General features: G+C 41.8%; 2 protein-coding genes across 5 annotated transcripts; one reads left to right on the forward strand and one right to left on the reverse strand.

Annotated features, from left to right (window-relative positions):
* Positions 1-593: 593 nt before the first annotated feature.
* On the forward strand, positions 594-7189 carry serbp1a (SERPINE1 mRNA binding protein 1a). Of its 4 annotated transcripts, none has more exons than XM_032571625.1 (9): positions 594-967; positions 2293-2476; positions 3508-3654; positions 3789-3860; positions 3971-4045; positions 4142-4313; positions 5386-5430; positions 5558-5749; positions 5837-7189. In XM_032571625.1, the coding sequence occupies exons 1-9, from the start codon at positions 709-711 to the stop codon at positions 5891-5893; spliced, it is 1203 nt and encodes a 400-aa protein (XP_032427516.1). In that variant the 5' UTR covers positions 594-708; the 3' UTR covers positions 5894-7189. The 4 variants fall into 4 exon arrangements, with proteins under 4 accessions (XP_032427516.1, XP_032427518.1, XP_032427517.1 ...); XM_032571627.1 differs by having other exon boundaries at positions 3792-3860; XM_032571626.1 differs by having other exon boundaries at positions 595-967; positions 4145-4313.
* A 2605-nt stretch (positions 7190-9794) lies between these two features.
* il12rb2 (interleukin 12 receptor, beta 2a) lies at positions 9795-22245 on the reverse strand. The gene is made up of 16 exons (XM_032573212.1): positions 22086-22245; positions 21691-21820; positions 20207-20473; positions 19638-19761; positions 19359-19546; positions 19031-19176; positions 17881-18025; positions 15790-15860; positions 14077-14281; positions 13803-13979; positions 12811-12912; positions 12531-12677; positions 12010-12141; positions 11686-11782; positions 10812-10899; positions 9795-10719 (listed from the first exon to the last, which is right to left on the reverse strand). The coding sequence occupies exons 2-16, from the start codon at positions 21752-21754 to the stop codon at positions 10258-10260; spliced, it is 2415 nt and encodes an 804-aa protein (XP_032429103.1). The 5' UTR covers positions 21755-21820; positions 22086-22245; the 3' UTR covers positions 9795-10257.
* Between the last annotated feature and the right edge of the window lie 1984 nt (positions 22246-24229).

Consider the following 24229-nt stretch of genomic DNA (forward strand, 5'->3'; position numbering starts at 1 on the left):
AAATTGACGACAGCAAAGAAATACACATTTCTGCAAATAAAAAAGCCAATTCTTGATTCTGTAATTGCCAAATGTAACATGTGCACCACTGTAGGTTAAAACTTACTGCCAAAAGCAAGGGCGTAGGCAAACAAGAGTGAAATAATTTTAACTTGCAGCACGGTTTAAACATCTAGATATTAGTGTGTAAACGTGTTTATGGGGTAATTTCTTGTGAACTTGATAAATAATTAGGCCCAACTAATTTCCTGTCTTTTTTAAAAACAAATTAATCCCTAATATCAAGATAATTCTTCCTCTGTGGTCTTCAATTATATTAAAGAACTAGCAGGTTATCTGCTAATGTAAGTTTTAAAATTGACAAACTGCTGAGAAAAGCACTCCTGACAACTAAATAGTTCTTTCCTAAAAGTCAAAACAACAACAGAGTGCAGACCGGGGCGACCATGCTTTCCTTTGCAAAGCGATTCAAAAACATTTGCATTGTGGGTAATTGAGTTTTTCTTTCATCTACTCCCTAGCTGCTATCATGGCTACGGGTTTCCACGGAAACTACACAACCCACCCGCGCAAACTCCGAGGTCCCGGATGTCTACCGTGCCGGAAGAGAAGAAGGTCCTTTCCCAGCCATCTTGTGGCTTCATCTAGCGAAGTGCTCGCACCAAGCCTCGTAGAATCGGAGGAAAATCCTGCTGAAGGGGCGCCATCATGCCCGGACAAATGCAAGAAGGTTTTGGCTGTGCCATAACCAATCGGTTCGACCAGTTATTTGACGACGAGTCGGATCCGTTCGAGCTGCTGAAGCAAGCCGAAGTTAAGAAGAAGAAGGAGGCTGCAGCTCCTGGTGCCGCCAAGACTGCAGCGCAGGCTGCCAAGCAGCCCAAGAAGGAGTCCCAGAAGGACAGAAAGGTCCCGCTGGCTGATAAGAAGGAGGAAACCCAGGCTCCAGTTCCACTTAAGAAAGATGGTAATATTTAATGCACGTTTTGGGCTCCAATTAGTCAAAAGAGCTGCCTAGAAATTTAAGCTAACAGGCTAAGTTGCTCGGTTACCAGCTAGCCGTTATAACCGGGCTTAGTGACATGAGGTCGGCTTACTCGCTATGTTAATGCCTTAAGATAAATGACATTTGCACGAACAACGACTTTTACCCAAACATAATTTACGACAGGGGACGCGAGGTTGCTGCGATACAAAGATAAACAGTTTGCGGCCCAGCTAGTTTTAGCTGTACACCCCCAGAGGGCCTGGTTGAACAGAGAGCCTAACTACCAGCATGCTTCAGTTAAATCGTTAGCTCCGCTCAGGAGCCACTCGAAGCCGAACTACTTGTTGCTCCATAAATCGAGAATCATTTAAAAAAAAAACCCGAACAATTATTGGTTAAAGTTTAAAATTTGCGAAAGAAAAAAATAAAAAATCTCCGGAACATGTGAGAGGGCAGTAACACGTGTAGAGAAGATAGGTGTGAGCTTCAGTTTGGGTTTTTGTTTTGGCGGATTTCTCTACTGACATGCGGATCTGTCCGCTCCGGCGGAGCTGAACCTCGTGGCTGTAGGGCGTGTTAAGGCACAGCCTCCACACTCTTACTTCCTATTGGCGCACAATAAACACTCCGCACGCGGTCGATTTGCAACAAATCGCATATGTACACGATTAATCGTTTTTTGTATCACCGGGTTTTTGCCCTGCGCTCAAAGTAAGTCGTGACTTTTAGGTGAAAAGGCGCTGCCTACAAAGCTTAGACTGAATCAGATTTGAAAAATTCTTTTCTGCGTAATTGAGTTTTCATCAGCTGACAAGTAGAATCATATTTATCTGCCTGAGCGAGAGGATGAGACAGGTGCATTGATGGTGGTTCCACCAGCTGCCGCTGTGGTGTAGTGGAGCGGATCTATTTCTGGATCAGGCGATTTAGTCAATGGGAGGGACTTGTGTTACACTGGGCTGGTGGCTCTGACACAAGTAAGGGAAAAAAATAACTGGGTCACCAGTAATCCCAGTAGATCTGGCGAGGTAACTTTATCACAAATTAAAAGTAAATTACGAAACTCACGTTAGGGCTGAGAAATAACCTTTTGGAGAAATCCTGAATCACCAACTTGCCAACAACCCCACCCACCCCTGCCTCTCCTCGTCTTTATTGACCACATTAATTGCAATTATTTGCTCCACTTGTGCGGAACAATGTTGTTTCTTTTTCTTGTCTCCTGACTCAGTGTTGGGTGTTGATCCGGCAGTGCTGCAGGTCATCTGATCACTTTTTAAAAAAATGATTATTTCAATTCCTAGGTGCTGGCATGAGGAGAATGGGTAGAAAACCAGAGGGCGAAGGCTCCAGACCTCAGGGCGGACAGGGAGACGGACGGCCCCCCGCAGACAGACGGCCTGTGGACAGGCGGCCGCCCCGCCGCTTCGAGCGGCCTGCCGGCGAAGCCGCAGAGAAACCCGAGGGTGGCGAGTTCTCCGTGGAGAAGTGAGTTTGGACTGATAATATACCAACCTGGCACATGAACCATCACTAGAGTCCAAAACTGATACTTCAGTTAAGAGTATTTTTATTTATTTCTTTATTTATTTTAAGCTAATTACATAAAACTTTTATTAGTTATCTTTGTTCTTATTTTGAACAGGTAAAGTGTCAGAGAAAACAAAAAATAGTGTAATAACATTTTCATATCCAGTTTGAAATGGAGCTTATTAAATCCTACCCCCACTTGTCTCGTCTAAATATCTCCAACGTTGTGCATGTTTACGCAACTAATGTGATTTTAAAATGCATGCTATATATTTCTATATTTCGAAAATCCCAATAAATCAAAACTTCACTTCGGTGTGTCTGAAATTCATAAAATAGATGATAAATTTGTAGTCCATTAGTTTTTCTTTTGACCCTATTTAATAACTGCATGAAAACTACAAACTCCATCTATAAATGCATCAACCTACAGGATATACGTGACATTTTAAAGTTCATCACAGATCAGAAGAAGGTTAGGGAAATGTGCATAAATGGGTTTAATCTTGTATTTCTTAAATTTTCTGTTGGTTTTATAACTACAGCTTCTAACAAGGAACTGGTTTTATCTCTCTTGGGAAAAAAAACTCTTTAAATCATATCTTAATAAAAACCAAAACTTATCAGTGAGGAAAAGCTTAAATAGTTTTATCTATGCTTTTTTTTGTTTGCATAAAGTAGTTAGTAAAGACATGAAAAAGAGCTTATTTAACATTTAGCTGATGAATTATGAAGCAGATGAACTGCTTGATATTTTATTAAAGACTGCGGGAACAGATTTTGGAGTCCAACATAATTCATCATTTAAAGTTATTAATATTGAGAAAATACATAGAAAGGCATGAACATTTAGAAAACCTAAATCTGTAGCAGATAAGAAACAAAATGTAATTTATTTCCACAAAACTAAATATTGATGGCACGTTTAAATACAAATCTCCATAATTACTTGCTTATGGTTGACTTTTTTTCTCTCTGTCTCTCCTCAGGCCCGTTGGTGATAGGCCAATGAGGGGTCGTGGCGGCGGCGGCGGCAGGGGAGGTCGCGGCGGAAGAGGCCGCGGCATGGGCCGCAGCGACGGATTCGACTCCAGAGGAAAACGGGAATTTGACAGACACAGTGGCAGCGACCGATCGTAAGTGTTCCTTTGAACCCCTTCATGGTCTGAATTAAACCCGAATCATTTGTGCTCAAGATGTTTGCGCTCATGTTGCGTGTGTGTTGTTATCATGATTGATGTTTCGGGGGGGGTTTTCTTTCCCTCTCCAGTAGTCTGAAAGGTGAGGACAAGCGTGGTGGGAGTGGATCTCACAACTGGGGCACAGTTAAAGATGAACTGAAGTGAGTGCTTTCAAAAGACAGATACAAAAACTTGACATGTTTCTAGTTTCTAAGGAGGTCGGAGCCGTAACAATGCAGGATATTGAGGTTTTTTTCTGTTTTCTCCGCAGTGAGCTCGACCAGTCTAACGTCACCGAGGAGAACCCAGAAGGAGAGGAGCATCCACCCGCCGACTCTGAGAACAAGTAAGTTGTTGTTCCAATGAAGGAAGACAATGTGGAACTAAAGATACCGTTGCTAAACATGCCCATGCTAACATGTCTTTGCGTTTGTGTGTGTTGAAGGGAGAATGAGGTTGAAGAACAGAAGGAAGAAGGTCCTAAGGAGATGACTCTGGACGAATGGAAGGCCATGCAGGACAAAGAGCGGGCCAAGGTCGAGTTCAACATCCGCAAGGCCAACGAGGGCGCTGACTGGAACAAAGGATTTGTGCTGCACAAGTCCAAGGCCGAGGTGAGGCGTTTCCCGAAGCTCCTAAAGCCCCACCTCACGTTTTAACAGAGGCAAATACTGTTTAGATATGTTTCTGAAGTCGGCATAAGCATCCTGGCACGACTTGAAAACTAAACTGCAAACATGATCCAATTAATTTTACTTGAAACTAAACACAGTGCTGCTTATTAGTACTGAAGTTGGGTTATGTTTACTATTTATTCTTAGCTTAATGCTCAGTAAATGTAATAATAGTTTTTATGAAACATTTTTAGTTAAGGGTGAACAAGATTATATCTATTCACTGTTCTGTTATGACACTAAGACTAGTAGAACGAGCTGACATTAGATGGTTTATTAGTTGTGTATTAGTTGTGCTACAAAACACAACTAATAAGAGGAGGTGAAATTGGGCTTTAGCAAAATCTCAAAATGCCAGTGTGTAGCAGAAAGAAGAATTCATTGTAGGGGTGGGTGACAGGAATGTAGTTTTATCACAATATTTTGTAGTAATATAATAACGGTAAAAGTGACGATAAGAACTTGGGCGCGGCGAGACCACTGGCACGCAGAGGAAGGACTGACAGGGTAAATAATCTGGAGCAAGGCTGCTGCTCGTTAGCCTTTTAGGTAATTGTATGGCTGTGACAGCAATCATATCCTCACAAGCACAAATAATGTTCTTGAAAAACATTCCCATTCGTGATGGGACACCAGTCACATAAAGAAGTGTGATTTGTATCACTAAACTGCACACGGTAATTACATTTAATCATATTTTCCACATTTATTGATATTTATCAATACTTTAATTGAACAAACTGTGGAAAAAATAGTAAAACTAACAGTCCTGACAATACAGATAATTTTGGGGAGTTTTAAACATTAATTGAAATTTATGACAATAAATCAGATTTCTGATCACATTAATAAATTTATCATGATAAATAATACAATAAATATGCTCCCCTAATGTGCTGTCGCTCTACATATTAGTCAGACAAGCTGTCAAATGTCTCTTAACATTTTAGTACACGCTTATGTTTGGGTTTTTCTGATGTGATGATTATATTCTGAACTTCTCTTAACACAGGACAAGAAAGGTGATCTGACTGAGCTTGACATCGATGATTCCAAGGTAAAGTGTTGCTCGTTGCATGCAGCGGCTCAATCTAAACCTGTATGCAGACGGCGTTGGGGCTGCGAAAGCACGCTTCTAATTAATAAAACCCTCTTTTGATATTTATTTATTTTTGGTAATTCAGGGCGACGAGGAGCACCACTTCCGGAAACCAGCCAACGACATCACGTCCCAGCTGGAGATAAACTTCGGAGACCTTGGCCGTCCTGGCCGCGGGCGCGGAGGACCCCGCGGCGGCCGGGGAGGCCGCGGGCGTGGGGAACGTGCCGAGCGCGCCGAGACCACCAGGCCGGCACGCGGAGGAAGGACTGACAGGGTAAATAATCTGGAGCATAGCTGCTGCTTGTTAGCCACTTAGTTAATTCCCATCCTAAGCGTGTTCTCCGTTCGCTCTTGCTTGCAGTCATCTACGTCTGTGCCGAACGTGGACGACCCTGAGGCCTTCCCAGCCCTGGCTTAAGCTCCGGCTGTCAAACCTCCCTCAGGCCTTCAGGAGCCTCCTGAGCACCTCCACTACGAGGCTTGCATGTTCCTGGATCCTTCAGCAAAGTCAAATGATGGCGAAGACTGTCATAGCTATGACACTCTGTGAGGACTGAGTTTTATTCAATAAAAACAAAACAAAGGTGGAAAAAAAAACAAAAAGATATTAACAAAAAAAAAACACATAAAAACAAAAGGACTTCTTGCTACTCTGGAGCAACTTATTGGTAGAGGTTTTGTACTTTGAAACAAAGTAGCAGGGATGTTTTCATACAGTATTTTTTTCAGAGGTTATGCATTGTCCATTAATAAAGTTTTGTAATTGCTGCTTGAAAATATGCATTTTGAAATGTAAGCATAAGAATATCTTTTGGCGTGGTGAGTGCTGTTGCTTGTTTGCTTTAAAGCGGGCGCCGCCAGAGCTCCAACACGAGCTCCGCCTCACCTTGCTGTTTCAGAAGTTACAGCTCCACTCATTGAGATTTATGGGCTCCCCCCCCCTTACTTTAGCATGGAGATATTGTTTTATATTTTATAGAGGAGGTCTATTCTTATATGATCTTCAGCCTGTAAATCAACTATTTTCATAAATTCTTTCAGAGACTGTATTTCACATGGTGCACATAAAAAAACTTGTATTTGAAAGAGATGCTGCCTACATTGGAAATGTACGTGGAAAGGCACGCAATCTGGACTTTTCATTTTTTTTAATGAAACATTCTTAAAAGCTCGTCATTTTTTTTTATTGAACACATTGGAAACGCGTCCCAAATTTTAACCCCGGTTCGGTTCAATCGAGAAAAGGGCTGTGTCCATGCGTTTCGGATTTGCCCGTATCGGAAGGATAATCTTCAGACGTTTCTTCCTCCCACGCTCATTTCATCTTAGGTCATCATCGGCCACGTGCGAGTCAGTTGCTGCCTTCCTCTTAGTTCTGAGTGACGAGGAGAGGCGTTTCTTTCCTTTTCCTCCCCAACAGCTGAGATGTGACCGGAGCCCGCTGGAAAACCTCCGACCCTCTCGTTTACACACTCCACTCGGCGTCCTTCCACAGATATAAACTCTGCTCGGCCTCGGGTTTCTTTCCGTCTGTGCTGAATGTTTTTCCTCTGCTGGTGACTTGTTCTGTAGTTTCCATGATGGCATCACTGCATAATTGCTCTGAAAGAAATACAGTTGTCCATAGTGTGGATCAACTGAATTGCTCTACAAATGTGTGAATTCTAGCCCTGCTATTAGACCTCTGTCGGTAAATAAAGGTGGTCAACAAAAAGCTTTTTCCTGTCCTGTTATCGGGGGTTACAAACTGTTGCTCTAGACATATTTGCAAATGTCCAGACCTATTTTAATGCACCTGCTTCCTGACGAGATTTACCTGAGTTTCTTTTAAGTTAGGGGTGAAGATCACTCATTTACTGTTTTTTTATACAAGCTCCTGCAATTTTGAGGTAAAAAAAAGGATGACTTTTTTACACATCGGCAACCACTTCATTAGTACCATCAACGGTTTAGACCTCAGACTTTTTATTTTGTCTGTGCTGTGGATTTAGAAGCTGGTTGCATTTCAATCAATCAACTATATTGATTATTAAAATGGATTATTGATCCAATAGGTATCTTTGTTGCCAAACTGAAATTTTGACAGATACACAATAAATATGATTAAAAGTGAAACTTTGTGCTCAAAAATATTGGGAGCCACAATAATAATATAAAACACAATGCCTCAGCACACTTGGGCCGGATTAAAATAAATAAAAAATGTTTTTTTTTTTGAAGATTTAAAGTATAATAATTCAAAATCAAACTATGTTTTCCAGTTTCTTCCCTTTAATTTGGACAAAATATAGTTTAATCTATTGAGTTTCAATTTCACTAAGCAGCTGCTAACGTTCTAATAAAACCTTGAATGATTTCCAGAAATAAAAATATTACAAGCACATCTGGAATATTGGAGAAAAAAGTAAAATATTTACGTGGTATTTGTCCAGCATCTTCAACTCTACATATCAAAACTTTCGCTGTTTTTGCTCAGATCAGTTTTAAATGCGGTGCCTACCTGGGGCCCCTGGGCTGGAACCAGTTTGGGGGCCCTGTCCACTACAGAAACTTTCTTCTACTAATGAAAATTACAACACATTAATATATAATCCTGGACATAAATCGGTCCATGGTAGGTTTATTAAGTCCGCCTGGTCACTAGCTCCATGTTGTCCCCCCTCCAAAGAAATTACTATATTTTCTTAATTTTTAAATATTTTATAGTTTATGTTAATAAAAGTCCCAAAATTTTAATACATTTCACTTGATGTAGGCCTATAAGTTTTAAATAAAGTATATAAGTTTTATGTAAAACTTATAATATATAACCTGATATAAGTTGGTTATATATATATTTTTTGCAGTCATTACAAAAAAAAGTCTTTGGGGCCCCCAAAATCTGGAGCCCTGGGCAATTGCCCCAGTAAGCTCTTTTTAAAGTCTGGCCCAGTGCCTACCAATACTGTGGCGAGAAACGTTATTTAATTGAGGATAAGTGTCACAATGCTACACATTCACAAGCTAACTTCGGAGCATTTCTCTAGTTTTTCCAGCGACGTGCTAGTTGTGTCACATCCCAGTTCTGTTCTCAGTAATATAGTGATTTAGGAGGGCGTGGGGGATTTGACGGCTTGACTTCATGTCTTATTTTAAGATGTTTCACCTTCCATTCAAAAGGCTTTTTCAGTTCTAAACATGGGTTGGAAACATCACGCCTGCAAGTTACGCTCACAAGAACGAGCTGCATGAGTCACTGAACCTACATGTTTGGGCCGTTGTCACTTAAAACCCCCAAAATGCCGACGCGTGATTTGTTACGACTACATTACGCGCAGTATTGGCAAGATTGTGAGGGCTTTTTAGGTCAATTTTGAAGAATACTACATTCCTTTCCTCCAATTAGAGCTTAGGAGGAGGAAGTTTAGACCTGGAGAGAGTTGTAACAAAGTTGCTCTTCCTCTGCTATGCCGTTGTTCCTCGTGGTTGACTCAGTTGCAGTTAAAAGCCCCTTAACAGGTATTTCTTGTGGAGAGGTGGTGAAATCAAGTCCACTGAGTAGAACTGCTTCCTCGAGTTGTGTCACATTTTTTGTGGGACGTTTGTGTCTTGGCGACATGTTGCATTGTCAGGCTGCCATCATAAGTAGTAAACTAGGCATGAGGGGATCATAGTGAAGTGTGGATGTGTCACATTAACTTCCAACAGAGCATCGATGCATTGTAAAAACAAAGCAGTTTTCTACTCTAGTTTTACTTTTACTGTACTTTTGCGAGTATAGTGGCAAATAAACTGGAGTCTTTGTCTATTAAGACCAAACGGTTTTGGTCAAACTGACCTAAGTTGCTCAAATACACATTTTTATGTTGATATGAAACTCTGCTTTTTTACATTACAAAAACACTAAATCTTTACCAAAAAGCTTTGGTCTGGCATTCTAGTGCAAATATCTTGAATACAATTGAAATAAAGATAAAACTAACTTGCAAGTAACTTTTCTGTATAATATGGGAGCTTGTTTTAAGTCACTAATTCCTAATAGTAATGGAAAAGTGCTAGCTATTAGTGAAATAATGAACTTTTTTTTTCAGTATTAAGAAATGATTGACTTAAAACAAGCTGCTATATTGTGCTGAAAAGTTACTTTCAGCACAACTGTGATTTAGTTCTGTTTTATTTCAAGTGTATTGAAGATATTTGCACTAGAAACTAGACCAAAAATACTTTTGTGTTTTTGCAGTGTGTGTGTGTGTGTTCTATATTCGGCTCTGGAACCTGAATGAAAATCTTAAAAACTTCCAAAAGTTTCACTGTGCTCACAATAATTTTAGTCAGACAAATCGAACAAAGGATTCGGTTTTAATTTGATCAAATTTGCATCCACATTGAGGTAGAATGAAGAGCGTAGCAATTAATATACAGCAGTATATATAAAAAAAAAACATGTAGACTTTTTTAAATAGAAGCTGTTACATCTGCGCATGTAACAGGAAGAATAGGCGTAGATCCTAAAGTTCATGATGGACGATGATGCTGTTATGATACCGTCTCCTACTAAGAGAAGTCAAATCTGCCTTTTCGAGATTAAACCTTAGTAAAATTCCTCTTGTCTCTTCCTTTTAGGTCTGCTTAGTGTGTCCATAGACGTTCCATTGGAAAACAATTGTAATGCCAGAGAGGATTTCTGCTGAACTGAAAGCTTAGCTTGCAGAGAGGCAGTTCTTTGTGATTTCTAAAAGCAAAGGAGGTAGTTCATGCACATCTCGGATGAGAGTTCAATTTGGAGAGGCTCGGCGTGTCGCTCTAAGCATTCTGAAAGAAGTCACCGCAGTCGATTTTCACTGCGTCCAAGGTCAGCTTCCCTCCAAACCCCACGGGCTCCATGAGGATGCTGAGGCTGGGGAAAAACTGCATCCCTGGAAACTCCTCCTCATCCTCCTGGTCGGAGTTGTCCAGATTGTCCTGCCCGTGGGACGAGATGTAGTCGACGGTCGTGTTCGTGTCCAGGGAGGTCTGCGTGTGGCCGGAGCTGTCCGAGTCGTGCGAGAGGCTTTTGATGTAGGTGGTGAGAGGAGGATAGAGCAGAGCCGACAGCTCGGTCTCTTGGCCCTCGCAGCTCTTGGGAGGGAACGCCGAGCGGTCGCTCCGGGGCGAGGAGGAGTCCCCCATCCGCCTGCAGAGCTCCTCCACGTCCACCAGGATGGTCTCTTCTTCTGGGTCAGTGAAACTGGAATTGTGAGACGGGAGATGCAGGTTCATCTTGCCCTGAATGGAGAGGAGGAGGACGAAGAGGGTCAAATCGGAACTGTGGCGGGTTCGACCAGTGGTTGATCCGTTAAAGTTTTCTGCATTTTTACCTTGTCTTTGGTGCACTCTTTTGCCCACTTGCTGTTTGCAGGGTCTGGCACAACATCAGGCATCAGACACTGGAAAATCTCTTTGAACCTGAGATATGGAAAACTGTTAACCAGCAGTTCTCGGAAGTCATTCATGCAATGTAGCTTGAAATTAATCATACCCCTAGATTTAGATTGAAAGTACTCTTTACATCCGGCTAATTTTAAGATTTTGGAGAGACCTTTCCAGAGTGCTGACTGGAATTTCATTGAAAGTCTTTGGATAAACCTAGAGCTGACAAAATGGCTGAAAAACATATTACAGCATAAGCATTTCATATCGGTTGATATGGATAATTATTGATTAGTTTCTTGCTTTGGTTCATCCACAGTTTTCACTCCATGTTGTTGTTTATTTTTAAGCAATTTAAAGGAAAAACTTGAAACTGCTGCTGCGTCAGTTACTCAACAGGTTGTTGCTAAGTAACCAAAGAGTGAGTGAGTGAGTGAGCGAGTGATGGACGGACGGACGGACGGACAGACAGATAGATAGACATCCCCCAGAGTGCTGTGTGGTTCTGGTTGGGAGTTCATTAAAATCATTGAATATTCTGTCAGACATATCCACTGATATTGATTATGTGTCTATTGTGATGTATAATGCTATTGTTATTGATTTATTACTCAACCCCAGATAAACCTAAAGATTGAGTCGATGGGCTATAATAAGAAGGATCACTTCTCAAAAATATGATACTTTGTGTACAGATACATTAGAATTTGCTCTTTCTAAAATGACAAAATGTCATTCTGTCATTTTAGAACCTGCAGCAAGCTGCTGCATGTGCAACTGCATTGTGTGGTGCTGCTAAGCCCCAGGGGGTCACATACATACCTGTGCTTTACTGCTGAGCTCTTCCACAGACACAGAGTAAACAGCACCATCACGGTGACGAACACACACATCAGCACAGGGGAGAGACGGTCGTCTTCTGCAACAGCAGCAGGATGAAGTGTTACACCGTGCGCCAATCAAATCAGCAAGAAGAGTCAAAACTGCCACCACAGCCGGTTTAATGATCAGACGATGCAAATGGCAGATACGAAGATGCTCAAAGTTTTCAGTGCAAGACTTTGTTAGTGGAATAAAAGCTTAATTTATCGTAATGTGTTGCACGTCGTCACAAGGAGTGCCGGTAAATGTGGAAAATCTACTTACCCTCGATGTAGAACTTGATCTTCTGACCGGGAGGACCTTCTCCTTTCGAAGTGGAAGCGCTCATCCACAAACTGTAGGAATCGGGAGAAAGACCTTCGATGGGATGCGACCTCTGTGATGCTTTTGCTGAGTCTGGTTGGGACAAAAGGAGACATTCACCGTGAAACTATTCATGCGTCTGTCAGCCAAAAACCAATATTTTGTTGTAGTTTTTCTGCAGCCGAATGCTCAAATCTTATTCTAGTAACATTTCCCTGCCTGGCAGACTTAATAAAGCTAATAACCATGAATAGGAAGCGGTTATTAAATAAACACAGCTGGCAGCAGCGTTCTGACAAGCTTTGGCACCACAGTGTTTTTACCCCTAACCACATCCTCTTCACATGGCAAAACAAGATGCGAGTGTTCACTGGATAGCTGCATCTCCTTTCGTCATGAGCATTAAAGTGAAACAAAACGAGTAAAATGGCATAATGCAGCACGACTGCTTTAGTGAGGCTTTACAGTTAAAGCGTTCTTACAAAGCTTCAGGTCTCCTCGGCTGTTCTGCAGGTAGATGGTGAACTTTGTGATGCATCCCCTGCGCTGCGCCCTGCGAAGCTGCGTCCAAGACACCGTCACCTTTTTCCCCTCCACCTTGTCTTGGGCCGACGGACCCACTTCTGGAGCTGCAAGCAACACAGCAGAGCAGCGCAGCGATGTCGATTAGGTCAAAATTACCAACACGAAATATGTGTGACCATTCTGACTAAGATTTTAAACTCGGGAGTAAAAAGCCGTAGTTGTGCTGTTGAACCCTACCTGCTTCCAACGTGGCGATCCGTTTAAAGCTGGTCCTGCTGACGGAGCTCTGGTTGTAGAAAACATACACCGCTCCTTCATAGCACTCCCATGGATTAATATCTGCACATTTTAAAAATATATATACACTTAGAATCTGTTATTAACAAGAAAAACATATGAACATGAAGCTCAACGTGGAGTGAAAAGGCTGCAGAGTAAGAGCAATCTGGCTAACGTGACAAGAAATTGCTGGTTGAGTCAAGCTGAGACTTTCAAACCTGAGAAAATATCAAATGTCAAGAATGGCGGTGGCAGCATCATTCTGAGGGTTTGTTTTGCTGCCAGCAGCACCTCTGTGTTGCACAGAGAGAATGAAATATTGAAGAAAACGAACTGTCTTCAACATTTCACGTCTGTTTTAATGCAGGGGTGTCCAAAGTGAGGCCCGGGGGCCGTTTGTGGCCTTTTGAATGACTCTGTGCACCCCTTGACCACAATGTTGAAAGAAAATTTATAAAGTAATTTATTAGCCAGGCTTCCGCATTTATCTTAATCTTGAAAGAAATAGCCCACGTTCAACTTCCCAAAATTAGGAAACAGTATGCTTTTCTTTTAACAGCAACACTCTTTGTATGTTTTGGATCTGCAACGATTTCCTTCTTGGACAAAAGTCTCTTTTGTTTGTTTCATGAAATTATTGCACATTTTGTTCACTATTGAGCAGATACGATAAAATAAAAAATAATTTTCAAGCTCAAAAGAAGACACCACTGATTCAAATCAACATGTAGATGGTTAAAACATCAGCTGGGTGTGCCAACAGGACATTTATTCCAAACACACATCAGAACTGGAACTTGGAAAGGAGAAGGCAGGCCAACATTAATATTTTGGACCCCAAGTTCATTGAAAATTTTGTGAAAAATGTTCAACTATTCTGGAAACATCCAGCCAGAATGATGCCTGAACCCAACCGATACGATTTTTGCAACTCGGCTCTAACTTCTTACCCGTGACGGTGACGAAGTTTTCATTCCCGTCCAGTCTGGCCCATCTGAGCTCGTCCAACATGTGCCCCTCCGGGTACCACTCCACCACGGAGTAGGCGGGTGCAACTTCAGCTTTTCTCCAGGAGATGGCGACAGTGTGGTTCCCCGCCGTTACTTGAACGTCAAGAATCGGCTTGGCTAAAAACACACAAACACACGTATGTATGTGATAAAAGTGAAGCTCTAGTTTCAGAACCATCAGATGAAGATCCGACAAGGTGTTCATGGTTTTTACCTGTTGTGTGGCGCGTTGTCATGGTTGCAGGAGGCGACGAGCCTTGAGAGTTCACAGCCTGCACCGTCACTTCGCAGTCGGAGCAGAACGGGACAGAGCGGCTCTTCACGTCAGCGCTGACGTTCGTGACGACCGTCAGGTTGTTGCTGTTCACTCTGATGGCATACTGAACGATGCTCCCTCTGCAGACGGACATGTTGGACTCCTGAAACGTTTGGAAAACATCAACTTTAGCTCTGCAGGTGAATGCGTTCTTTGCCTCGGTGAGTGATTACTGTCGCCAAGGATTTACAGCCAAACCGCAAGATGAGTGTGTAAGACACATCATTTCTGTTCAGCTCCTCTTTTTCTTGTAAACTGAAACTGCGGTGCGTCTACTGTCAGGTTTCAGTTACCCCTGAGTGTGTGTGTGTATGTGTGTGTGTGACATTAAAACACTCTAGGTGTGTGTTTTTAACTCTGTATTTGGCGAAAGGGCGTTCATCTCTCTCTCTGTGCGTGAGGATGTCACAAGATGTGGTCAAGGTTTGACCTTTAGTCTGTGCAGAACAAAGCAGGGAAGCAGAAAGAAAATGTTGCCATGGTTACAACACCGCGATCATGCAGCAGTGTGAGAACAATGGAGATGTGAGAACCCTCAATCTCATGAGGCTCCAGTGAAATCTAACATGGACTTTTTACGTATGACGAGGAAACAGCATCCTCATCCAGAAAGCACACACGCTTCTGAACATGTTTTTTTCTCCCTTCTGAATATTAAAAACAGATTCATAAAGTTTTATGAAGTAGCAGTAGTAAAACAAATACACCTAAGCAAGACAAAACAAAAATTTACATATTCTCATGAGAAAGGATATGAATCTCTTAAGATTGGTGGCAATTTTTAAGGTTAAATTCCAATGTTTTCAGTGGCTTTCAATATTTTTTTTTTTGGTATCTGGAAGCAATTTGTGTCCATATCCTACATCTGGATGTGGAGGTCTATCATTATTAGAAAAATAATGACAAATTACCATTGCTCTTCGCTGATCCAATTAGTAAATACCACCAAATAAAGCCATGGTTCTCCTTGATATAAAACACATCACATATAAATTAATTCAATCAATGAAAGTCGACATAAACCGAAATGCAGATCCACCTTTTGAGGTGATTCTAAAAATTTTTTCACTCTGTGAGCGATAAATACATGCATGCCACAATATTTAAGAGTTATTTATTTATAGAAAACAGTGCTGTGCTTCCTGGTATTGGCTTACTTCTTTATATTCAACTCAATAATCAGCATTAAAGTTGGTTGTTGTGACATAAACAAAATGCGAAAACGTTCTGAAGACATGGGAGTTTTTTTTAAGGCTTTGCAATGAAATACGTCAAAGAGCAATTTTATGTGTGTGTGTTTTGCTGCCTAAAACAAATCATTGTCCTTGAAAAAGATGTGTCATGCCTGGAACTGGGTCAACCAATCTACCTTTCTGAGGCTGTGATTTTTAGTTTTTCCTGTCGAGCTGCAATCACCCAGCACCTCAGGATTCGTCTCTACAAGTTTTCAGTTCAAACTTACATTCGCCTCGTTTTTTTTTTTTTGGTTATATCTGTGCAAAGGCCTATGCTTTTTAAGGAGTTCAATAACTTACCTACACCATTTCAAACTACTACTACTACTAATAATCAGAAAACATATTTAGAAAACAGGTAGTTTTCAACACTTACGTTCCAGTAGACTCTCATGGTTCTGAAGTTGGGGCTAGCAGCGAGCCACACATCCAGATGTTGGGCAGGAGCTTTAAAACCAAACATTAAAAAGTTACTTTTTTAACTCTCTGTTTTTAATAGATGCTGGATAAATGTTTCTCTTTAAACTTATGAATCTACAAGACGTTCTTTTCTTGTACATTCCTCGATACGTTTCATTCACTAGTTGGTGACGAAAAGCTCAGAAATCTTTTTTATTAAACTTTAATTCAATCTGATGCTTTCAAACTTCGCAGCTCAGCAAGTTACGACAATAAAAACACGGATCGCACTTCTGTTCTTGAGTCTGGCAATTTATTATGAATTATTATTTTTAGCAGGTGTTTATGACTGTGCAGCAAAAACAGGAAGGGATACTTTCGGACAGTTGGCAGCTGTGTTTGACGCCCCTCCACCCTGCTCTATGTTCAGCTGCGCTGTCTGCATTCACATATAAAAGACAGATTGCAAATGAGTTTCAGCAAGAATTCAACCCAGCAGTTACGAGCACAATCAAACTCGATTTGGCCTTTTTTTTAAAAATTTTTTATTGGTCATTTTTTCAGGAGATGAACAAGACGTTTGCAAAAACCACAGAGTAAGAGACGCACGAGTAACAAGCCGCAGGCATACAGCGCAGACAGAACCGCAGTGATGGGTGCGAATCCTCTTGGAAAGTTGCTGCTATAAACTGCAATGTTCTTATTGTTTGAGAGAAAATAATAACTTTGTCTTTTAGTCTTCAGGAGACTTCTAACCTTCTGTTTAGTAATCAAATGAAACAAAAATAGATTTGTTCGGCTGCAATAATGCAGTCCTTCACATGGCGTAAAAATAAAATGAATGTAACCCAAAGAACACAATCTCTACGGTCAAGCAATGGTGGTAACATTACGACTTGATGGTGTTTTCCACCCAGTGGGGCTGGCATTAAAAAAAAAATACTAAATCTAAAGATTCTAAACAATAACATCAACGTTCGTCTGCAGAGGAACTTCGTCTCGGACAACAATGGACATTTCATCCTGATGACGCCACGGCTAAAGCGAGGAAACGGTCAGCTAGCAACTAATGTTAACATTTTGAACGTGGCCCAGTTGTAGTCCTGGTTTAAATCTGAGCTAAAGATAAGGGTGTTGGCAAGGAGGCCGTCCGACCTCAAAGCTCCTCACAAAGAACGAATGGTCAAAGATACCAACGAAGACATGCATGATTGCTGTAAAAGCGAATAAAGACTTGCCAGCCATTACTAAGAAGGGGATAAATAATTTTGAACATAGACTATAGATAAAATGACAACGAGTTTTTTTAACGACAGAGCCTTTTGTACTTTCAATGATGTTTTGGGAGAGCTTCGTCTTGTTTCCAACCTTAAGACAATAGTTTAGTTGATGAAAATAATTATATGTAAATCTCCTGGGGGTATGAATAATTTTGGCCTTAGCGGTGAAGGATCAGGGGGGAAACAAAACAAAAAACGATGGAGAACAACATGAACTCAGCCCCACAAGGTGAAAATCTGCACACGACCTTCCTTATCAATAAGAAGAGGAAGGCACCACAAACCGGTGCAGCTGATGTTTTCGATAACTGCTCACTCAACATCGTTAGCGTTTTTCCGGAAGTGGAAACTGATGACATGTCACTGCTGCGTATTCATAGCTCATGCATTTTTTATAGAGAGATCTCCATATCTTCACGCCATCAGAACTACAAAACACACACTTTATTTCCTATAAAACATAGCTTTCCTCTTCACTGGCTTCCTTCGCTCTCAACTGATGCAAGAGCGAGTGAGAACTAAATTCGCCCAAACCAATTCAATAAAATCTCAGCAGGGACGAGGCGCATCGGTCACCTTATCAGCTCGAGCGGTCATGTTCGCGAGATAAAACGGAAAAAAAAGACTTCTTTTTTGTCAGTCAGTGGTGATCTGATAGCTGCCTCACAAACCCAGACTTTAGGAAGCACTGCTGCACTGTCAGATGGCCTATATTGATACAGTCCCTGAGAGGTTAGCCTGCAGACAGAACGGGCAGAGCTTTAAATCAATATTGGCTTCAGACTCACCCTCTTCTTTAGTCGCGCTGGAGATGACTGAGCTCCACTCGCTCCACTGGCCGGTGCTGAATCTGGACCGCGCTTTGAAATCGTACACACTGCAGGGCTCCAAGGAGGAGACGTGCTTGGCCTCGAATGAAGTCGTCAGTCCAGCCTGCAGGCGATCGATGCACACAACGTATCTGATCAGCTGTTTGAGTTCAGCTGAAGTACATTTCAAACATTTTGCTTTTCTTCGGAAAGGAATTTGAGGAGATCTTCGAAGCAGGGTTAGATTGTAAAACAACACCCTGTGATTTTTCTTTTGGAGCACTTTGAAACCCATTCCACAAAAATATCTATACCCTGAAAATGCACAGGGTACCAGCATCATGCTGGTACAGCTGGTCAGGGTTGAGGTGCAGGTGCGTGACGATAGATTCACGGCAATCCTGGAGAAAATAAAATCCAATTGGACGCTGGAAAATACTTGAGGTTGGGGTGAAGGTTCATCTTCCAGGAAGGCAATAACTCCAAAGATACAGCCAGAGCCGCAATGCAATTGCTTATGTGAAAGTACATTTATGTTTTAGAATAGCCTAGTCAAAGCCAAATAGTCAAACTGTGGCAAGGCTGGTCTCCATCCAGTCTAACTGAGCTTGAGCTGACAGCAATGTACCAACAAAGACTCGCAGCTTTAGCTGTTGTGGAAAAATACAAATGAACAATTTTTGACTTTTGAGTATAAAAAATTTTCCTCCCACTGAATAATTATGCACTACTTTGTGGTTATCTATCACTATCACATCTTTTCATCTGTCATGGTTTTGTTTTTTTACTTGATGCAACAAAAAAAAAGAAAAAAAAAGCTGAAATGACTTGAATACGATTTTGATGGGCTTCTGTTGATGAGCAAAACGCACAAAGGAGCCTGAAAGGTCAAAATTTCAGCTTATTCCTGAGACAGGTGAGTCATCTCAAATTCACTTCTTCACACGTCGACCGAGAGACTCATCTCTGCCTCCAACTCTGAATCAGCAGAAGCTCAGAGCAAGACAAGTTCAGCAGCCAAACATGTTCAAAGACCTGAAATTGCCTTTTGCAATTTCTGCGCCTCACTCAAAATCCCCCCCGAAAAGCTTTCAGAGAGTCGAGGGTTGGGGGAGTTAAAACTTCTTACAGAGTCTGGATAAGTTGTCCAGTCCCGCTGGCGCTTGTCTCGGTACTGGACCTGCAGATGCGGAGTCCAAGCAGGCTGTTCCACTTTGATGGTGCAGTTCCTGGAAGAGCACTCGACTTGATCAATAACGGGCGTTGATGGCATCACTGCTCGGATCAGAACAAAGTAATGGGACGTGTTACGATCGAAAAGTAATAGCAAGATTTACAGGATTATGGTGCAAAGGGGGTTGAGGAATGAGTGATTGGAAACGATTGCTGGTGACTAGACGCGCTGTGGATTCATCTGTGCAGAGCCGTACCTTAACAACAAGCGCTCAAAGTCTTACCGATGTCACTGAGGTTGTAGCTGACGATGGAGGATTCAACAGAACCCAGGGAGTTCAGGGCTTGAATCTGCACCGACATGAGCTGGACAGATCTGGGCAAAGTGAAACAGGCAGACGTCGACTCAGTCCCCTTGCGGTACACGTTCCACACCAGCCGTCCCGTTTGGTTTCCACTTGAAGTTCCAACCCTGCAGCCCACAGAGCAAAGTTTCAGTTCAAAAACATCTGCACAGCTCTAACTTTTACAAGCAGAATAATGTGGGAAGAGAGCGTTCTCACCACACCACGAAGCTGTTGTCAAGGTGAGTGTCCCTTCCTCTGTCCCAGGAGCAATTCACACTCCCGGTATCATTTTTGAGGATCCTGTAGATGCATGAGATGTTTTTGGGCTTATCTGGTGGGTCTGGAGAGGAAAGGAGACAAACATTGCTTGTGAATGGATATCCTTACAGAACCGGATGTAGTTAAAAAAAACAAAAAACCCCACAAATTTATGACTAATAGAATAATTTTTCTCTGTTTCAATGTTCCGTTGATCAAACTGTCTGGTTGCATGTGTGAAAACAAACAGCCACCCTACTTCAGCCAGAAAACAAAAAAAATCTCCTAACAGTTTGTTATGAACTGTGTGTCACCAAGCAACAAAGAGAAAGCAGAACAAGCTATTTTTTTTTTTACAGGTTACTAAAGTTAATCCCAGTGTAGGTCAGGAAAGCTTTATGTGAACATGTTCTGCGGTTCTTCCAGAGAAGATTAAATGTAAACAGGAAACAAACTCAGCTGTGTCATGTGCAATAAAACTGCTTCATCAAGAAACTCATCTCAGCCAAATAAAACGCCCCACGTACATCCAGCTAAGATGTCCAGTCCACAGGCGTCCAGCGGTGGGTGGCAGTCGGACGAACAGCTGTATGTCCTCTTCTCCGTAATGTTCTCCACCCTCAGGAATATGGTTGTGTCGTTGAGCCGTTCGTGTGTGGATTTGATGCTGCCGTTGATGTACATGGATCTCTGGGTCCTACATCTGGGGAGGAAGGTGCAGTACACCACGAAGCCGGAGCCTCGCTGCACCACGGCTCTGGCACTGGACCACAGCACACAGGACGTCCCCTCACCTGCAAGCAGGGAGGCTCGTTATTTCCTCAGGACTCTGGAGAATGGATGCACTTCTACGTTTTGGACACATCAGAAGAACCCTGGTGAAATATTCACCTTCTATTGCACATCAGGCGCTTCTCAAGAAATTAGAATGTCTTTTTGTCTGACTGTGCTCGGGGTTTCTTTTGCATGAATTACTGTATTAATGCGGAGTGGCCTGTGGTTCTGTTCAGGAAGCCCAAACCGCTTTGATGGCAACCTTCAGCTCGTCTGTGCTGTTGGCTCTACAGTTTTACGTCTTCCTCTTGACTCTATAGTGGCAGGTGGGTTTTTAGGTCTACAAAGTATTTGTACTTTTGTCAGTGTTGGAAAGTGTCACGTCCAGGTGGAACATAAAAGCAACATCTCCAAAAAGCTTGTCAGTCGAGGAAAGGATCAACATTTTCCCAATGGACAGCGCTAATTCTGGACTTGATTAAAAATAAAATAAAATCAGGCGTTGGTAACTTCTTTCTCTCAGCTCTCCCTCGCCACAATCTGGGGTTCTTAATTTTTTTAATCAAATGCAAAATTCACTTTCTTTAGAAAAGAAAAATCCACTTAGCCCAGGTAACTATATTTTACATCTTGTTCATATCTGCCTACATTTGACAGTTTCCTCCCATGTCATCGCTACGTCTCTGTTTGGTGGTGTTATTGTGTCACAGCAGGTAGAGCAGTTGTCTTGAAATTGGAAAGTCTGTCTTCCTTCAGTCACATGTTGATGTGCCCTTGTGCAAGGCACCAAGTCCCAGGGTGTTTGTGTGTGTGTGTGTGAAATGTAAACTCTGACACCAAACATAGAGTACCTCTCAAACTAAATAGGATCGATGCAATGTCCGTTCACGGTGGTTTTTCCTGTTGTTTTTGTACCTTTTTCTTCTTCTTCCACTAAACTTTCCATCTATATGCTTGGATACAACACTCTGTGAACAGACAGCTTTCATTCACAATGACCTTTTGGCTTGGCCTCCTTGTGGAGGTGTCAATAGCTGTCTAAAAGGTAACACAGCAATCTTCCCAATGACTGAGGAGACCATCTTTTTTTTTTTTGCATTAAAACTCAAATTACAAATGTAAAAGTTTGAACCATAAATTTATGAACTCTTTAGATAAGTGTAATGTTTTTTTTATTTATTGAGATGAGACGCCCCAGACTGTGAAGTTATGTTTACCATGCGTATACGGGGTTTACCTGCGCACTGCTGCACGACCAGCAAGGCAACCGCGACGACCGTAACAGACCATGAGAGGAACATCGTCGACGTAAGTCACCAGAAACGGCATGTATGAGTCTTACATCGCCGCCGATCCTGTTAGTTCCTCTTAAAAACACATAGCAGAAAAGAGAACAATAAAAACGGGCGCACAAGCCCAAAGACATTTATGGCACGAACGGTTCTAAACATGTGAGGGAAAGGAAAGTTATGGCAACCACTTAGACCTAAAAGGATTCCATTTTGATGGTGTACTTGTTTTATGTTTATTGTAAACATATCTTTAATGTGGAATCATAAATGCAGCGACAGTGTTATGTTAAAAGAAAGGCGCGATAAACGGAGGGGTGTGGGATCCGTCCCCAGAACTCACCAGCGACTCGCATCCCAGCGTCCTGGCCACGTTCAGCGCCTCTGTCAGCGGTTTGAGGCTTTATCCGTGATCGCGTCTGTTTCCACGCATCTTCTTCACTCAGAGCTTCACCGCGGGGAGACTGCGCGCTGCCTCTGCTGAAGTGACAAACTTCAGCCAAGTGGTGTGTGTGTGTGTGTGTGACAGTTCATCAGTGACGACACACTGAGCACACCCAGCCTGAACATCGACAGAACTTCATAAAACTATTCCGCTAATAGGAATGGGCTGGTATTCCTCCACAGTGAAGTAGATATTTAGAGGTTTAGAGGGAATTATTATTATTATTATTATTATTATTATGTTTTTCACATTTTTTGCTAGTTTAGCTTTCAACTTTTAATAAGTTAAATAACAATTTGAAAACTCCAGTTTTTGCTTTTATCGTTTTATTCAATTTTTTTAATAGTATTTACTAAATTAATTATTGCTAAATTGTTAACATTTTTTGCTTTATGATCTGATACACTGTGTGTATTTCTGCTTAAACGCAAGTCATTCAGGCAACTAAAGTGGCTCACATTCTCCCTTAGCATTTCTATTTACTTCACATTTTTCAGCGTATCAAACCTGCGTTCTCACATTTTCCACCCAGCCCATGTCTGTGGCTTTCACAAACACATGCCCATGTGGTGCAGTCTGGGACTTTCCCTCAAAATCTGCACCTCAACTACACAGCCGTAGTTCAGAACTTGAGGTCAATTGAAAAGCAACATCAGGGATCAAACTTCTACATGGAGAGAAAGTATGCAGACTCTATTTGTCGGGTTACCCAGGTGAAAATGCGATCATGGAGAAGGAGGAACTGAGACGACTCTCAGGAAGAGATAAAAACTTGCACAGCGCTGCAGGTGGTGCTAGTTTGAGTAGGACTGAAGGTTCAGGGACCTGTCACCCTATTAACCATGAGCCACGGGGGAAGTCCCAACTGACTTCTGCCTGTTTTGGAATAATTTCCCTCTCTGTGCCACTTCATTGATCACTAAACACAGGGGACACACACACATACACAGAGGTCACACCCCAGGGTTAAAGCGACAGTAAAACAGAGTGGCTGCTGTCCAAACACTAATGTAGTGCAACGTATGACACTGCAGGACGCAGGTCACTTTGTGTGGTGTTATATTAAAAATATTAATGTTATTAGCTAACACTAGAGGACAACACAAAGTGAAGTTAATTTCATGCATGTTTCTCACATGCAAGTTAATAGGACATCAACATCAAATACATTGAAATATTAGCCAAAGACAACACAAGAAAACACAAAATGCAGTTTTTAAATAAAGATGCTCATTATTATGGGAGAAAAAAAAACCCTACACTGTTACTTAGCTGCTTAGCTGTGGTTTATCACACCTGAGTTCACGGTCTCTAGTCAAACACGGGCCTAATTGCTGCCACACCTGTTCTCAATCAATACCTCACTTAAATAGGACCTGCCTGACAAAGTGAAGGACACCAAAAGATCCTGCTCATGCAGAGATCCAGAGAAAATCAGGAGCAAATAAGAGAGAGAGAGAAAAGCAATTGAGATTTCCCAGTTTGGAAAAGGTACAAAGTTGTCCCTAAAGCTTTGGGACTCCAAAGTTTTGGTTCTCCAGCAAACAACAGTGAGAACTGTTATCCAGAAATAGAAAAAAAAAACAAAAAAACACATGCAACAGTGGTAAACCTTCCTAGGAGTGGCTGACTGAACAAAATTACCCTAAGAGAGCACCGACTCATCCAAAAGGTCACAAAAGACCCCCACAACAACATTAAAAGAACTGCAGGCCTCACTTGTCTTAGTTAAGGTCAAAGGTCATGCCTCCACCACAAGAGTTTGTCTTGGTAGAGTTCCAAGACTAAAACCACTGCCTAGCAAAAAAACAAAACAAAAAAACATTAAGGCTCGTCTTAGTTTTTCCTGAACACATCTTGATGATTAACTAAGACTTCTGGGAAAACATTCTGTGGACTGAAAAGTTGAACTCGTTGGAAGTTGTGTATCTCGTTACATCTGGTGTGAAACTAAAACAGCATTTCAGATAAAGAACATCGTACGAACAGGAAAACATGGACCTGCAAGACTTGCTGTGACAAATGGAACGATGGATGCTGCC

The sequence above is a fragment of the Xiphophorus hellerii genome, chromosome 9 (genome assembly GCF_003331165.1).
Source record: "Xiphophorus hellerii strain 12219 chromosome 9, Xiphophorus_hellerii-4.1, whole genome shotgun sequence".
Taxonomy (NCBI): Eukaryota; Metazoa; Chordata; class Actinopteri; order Cyprinodontiformes; family Poeciliidae; genus Xiphophorus; species Xiphophorus hellerii.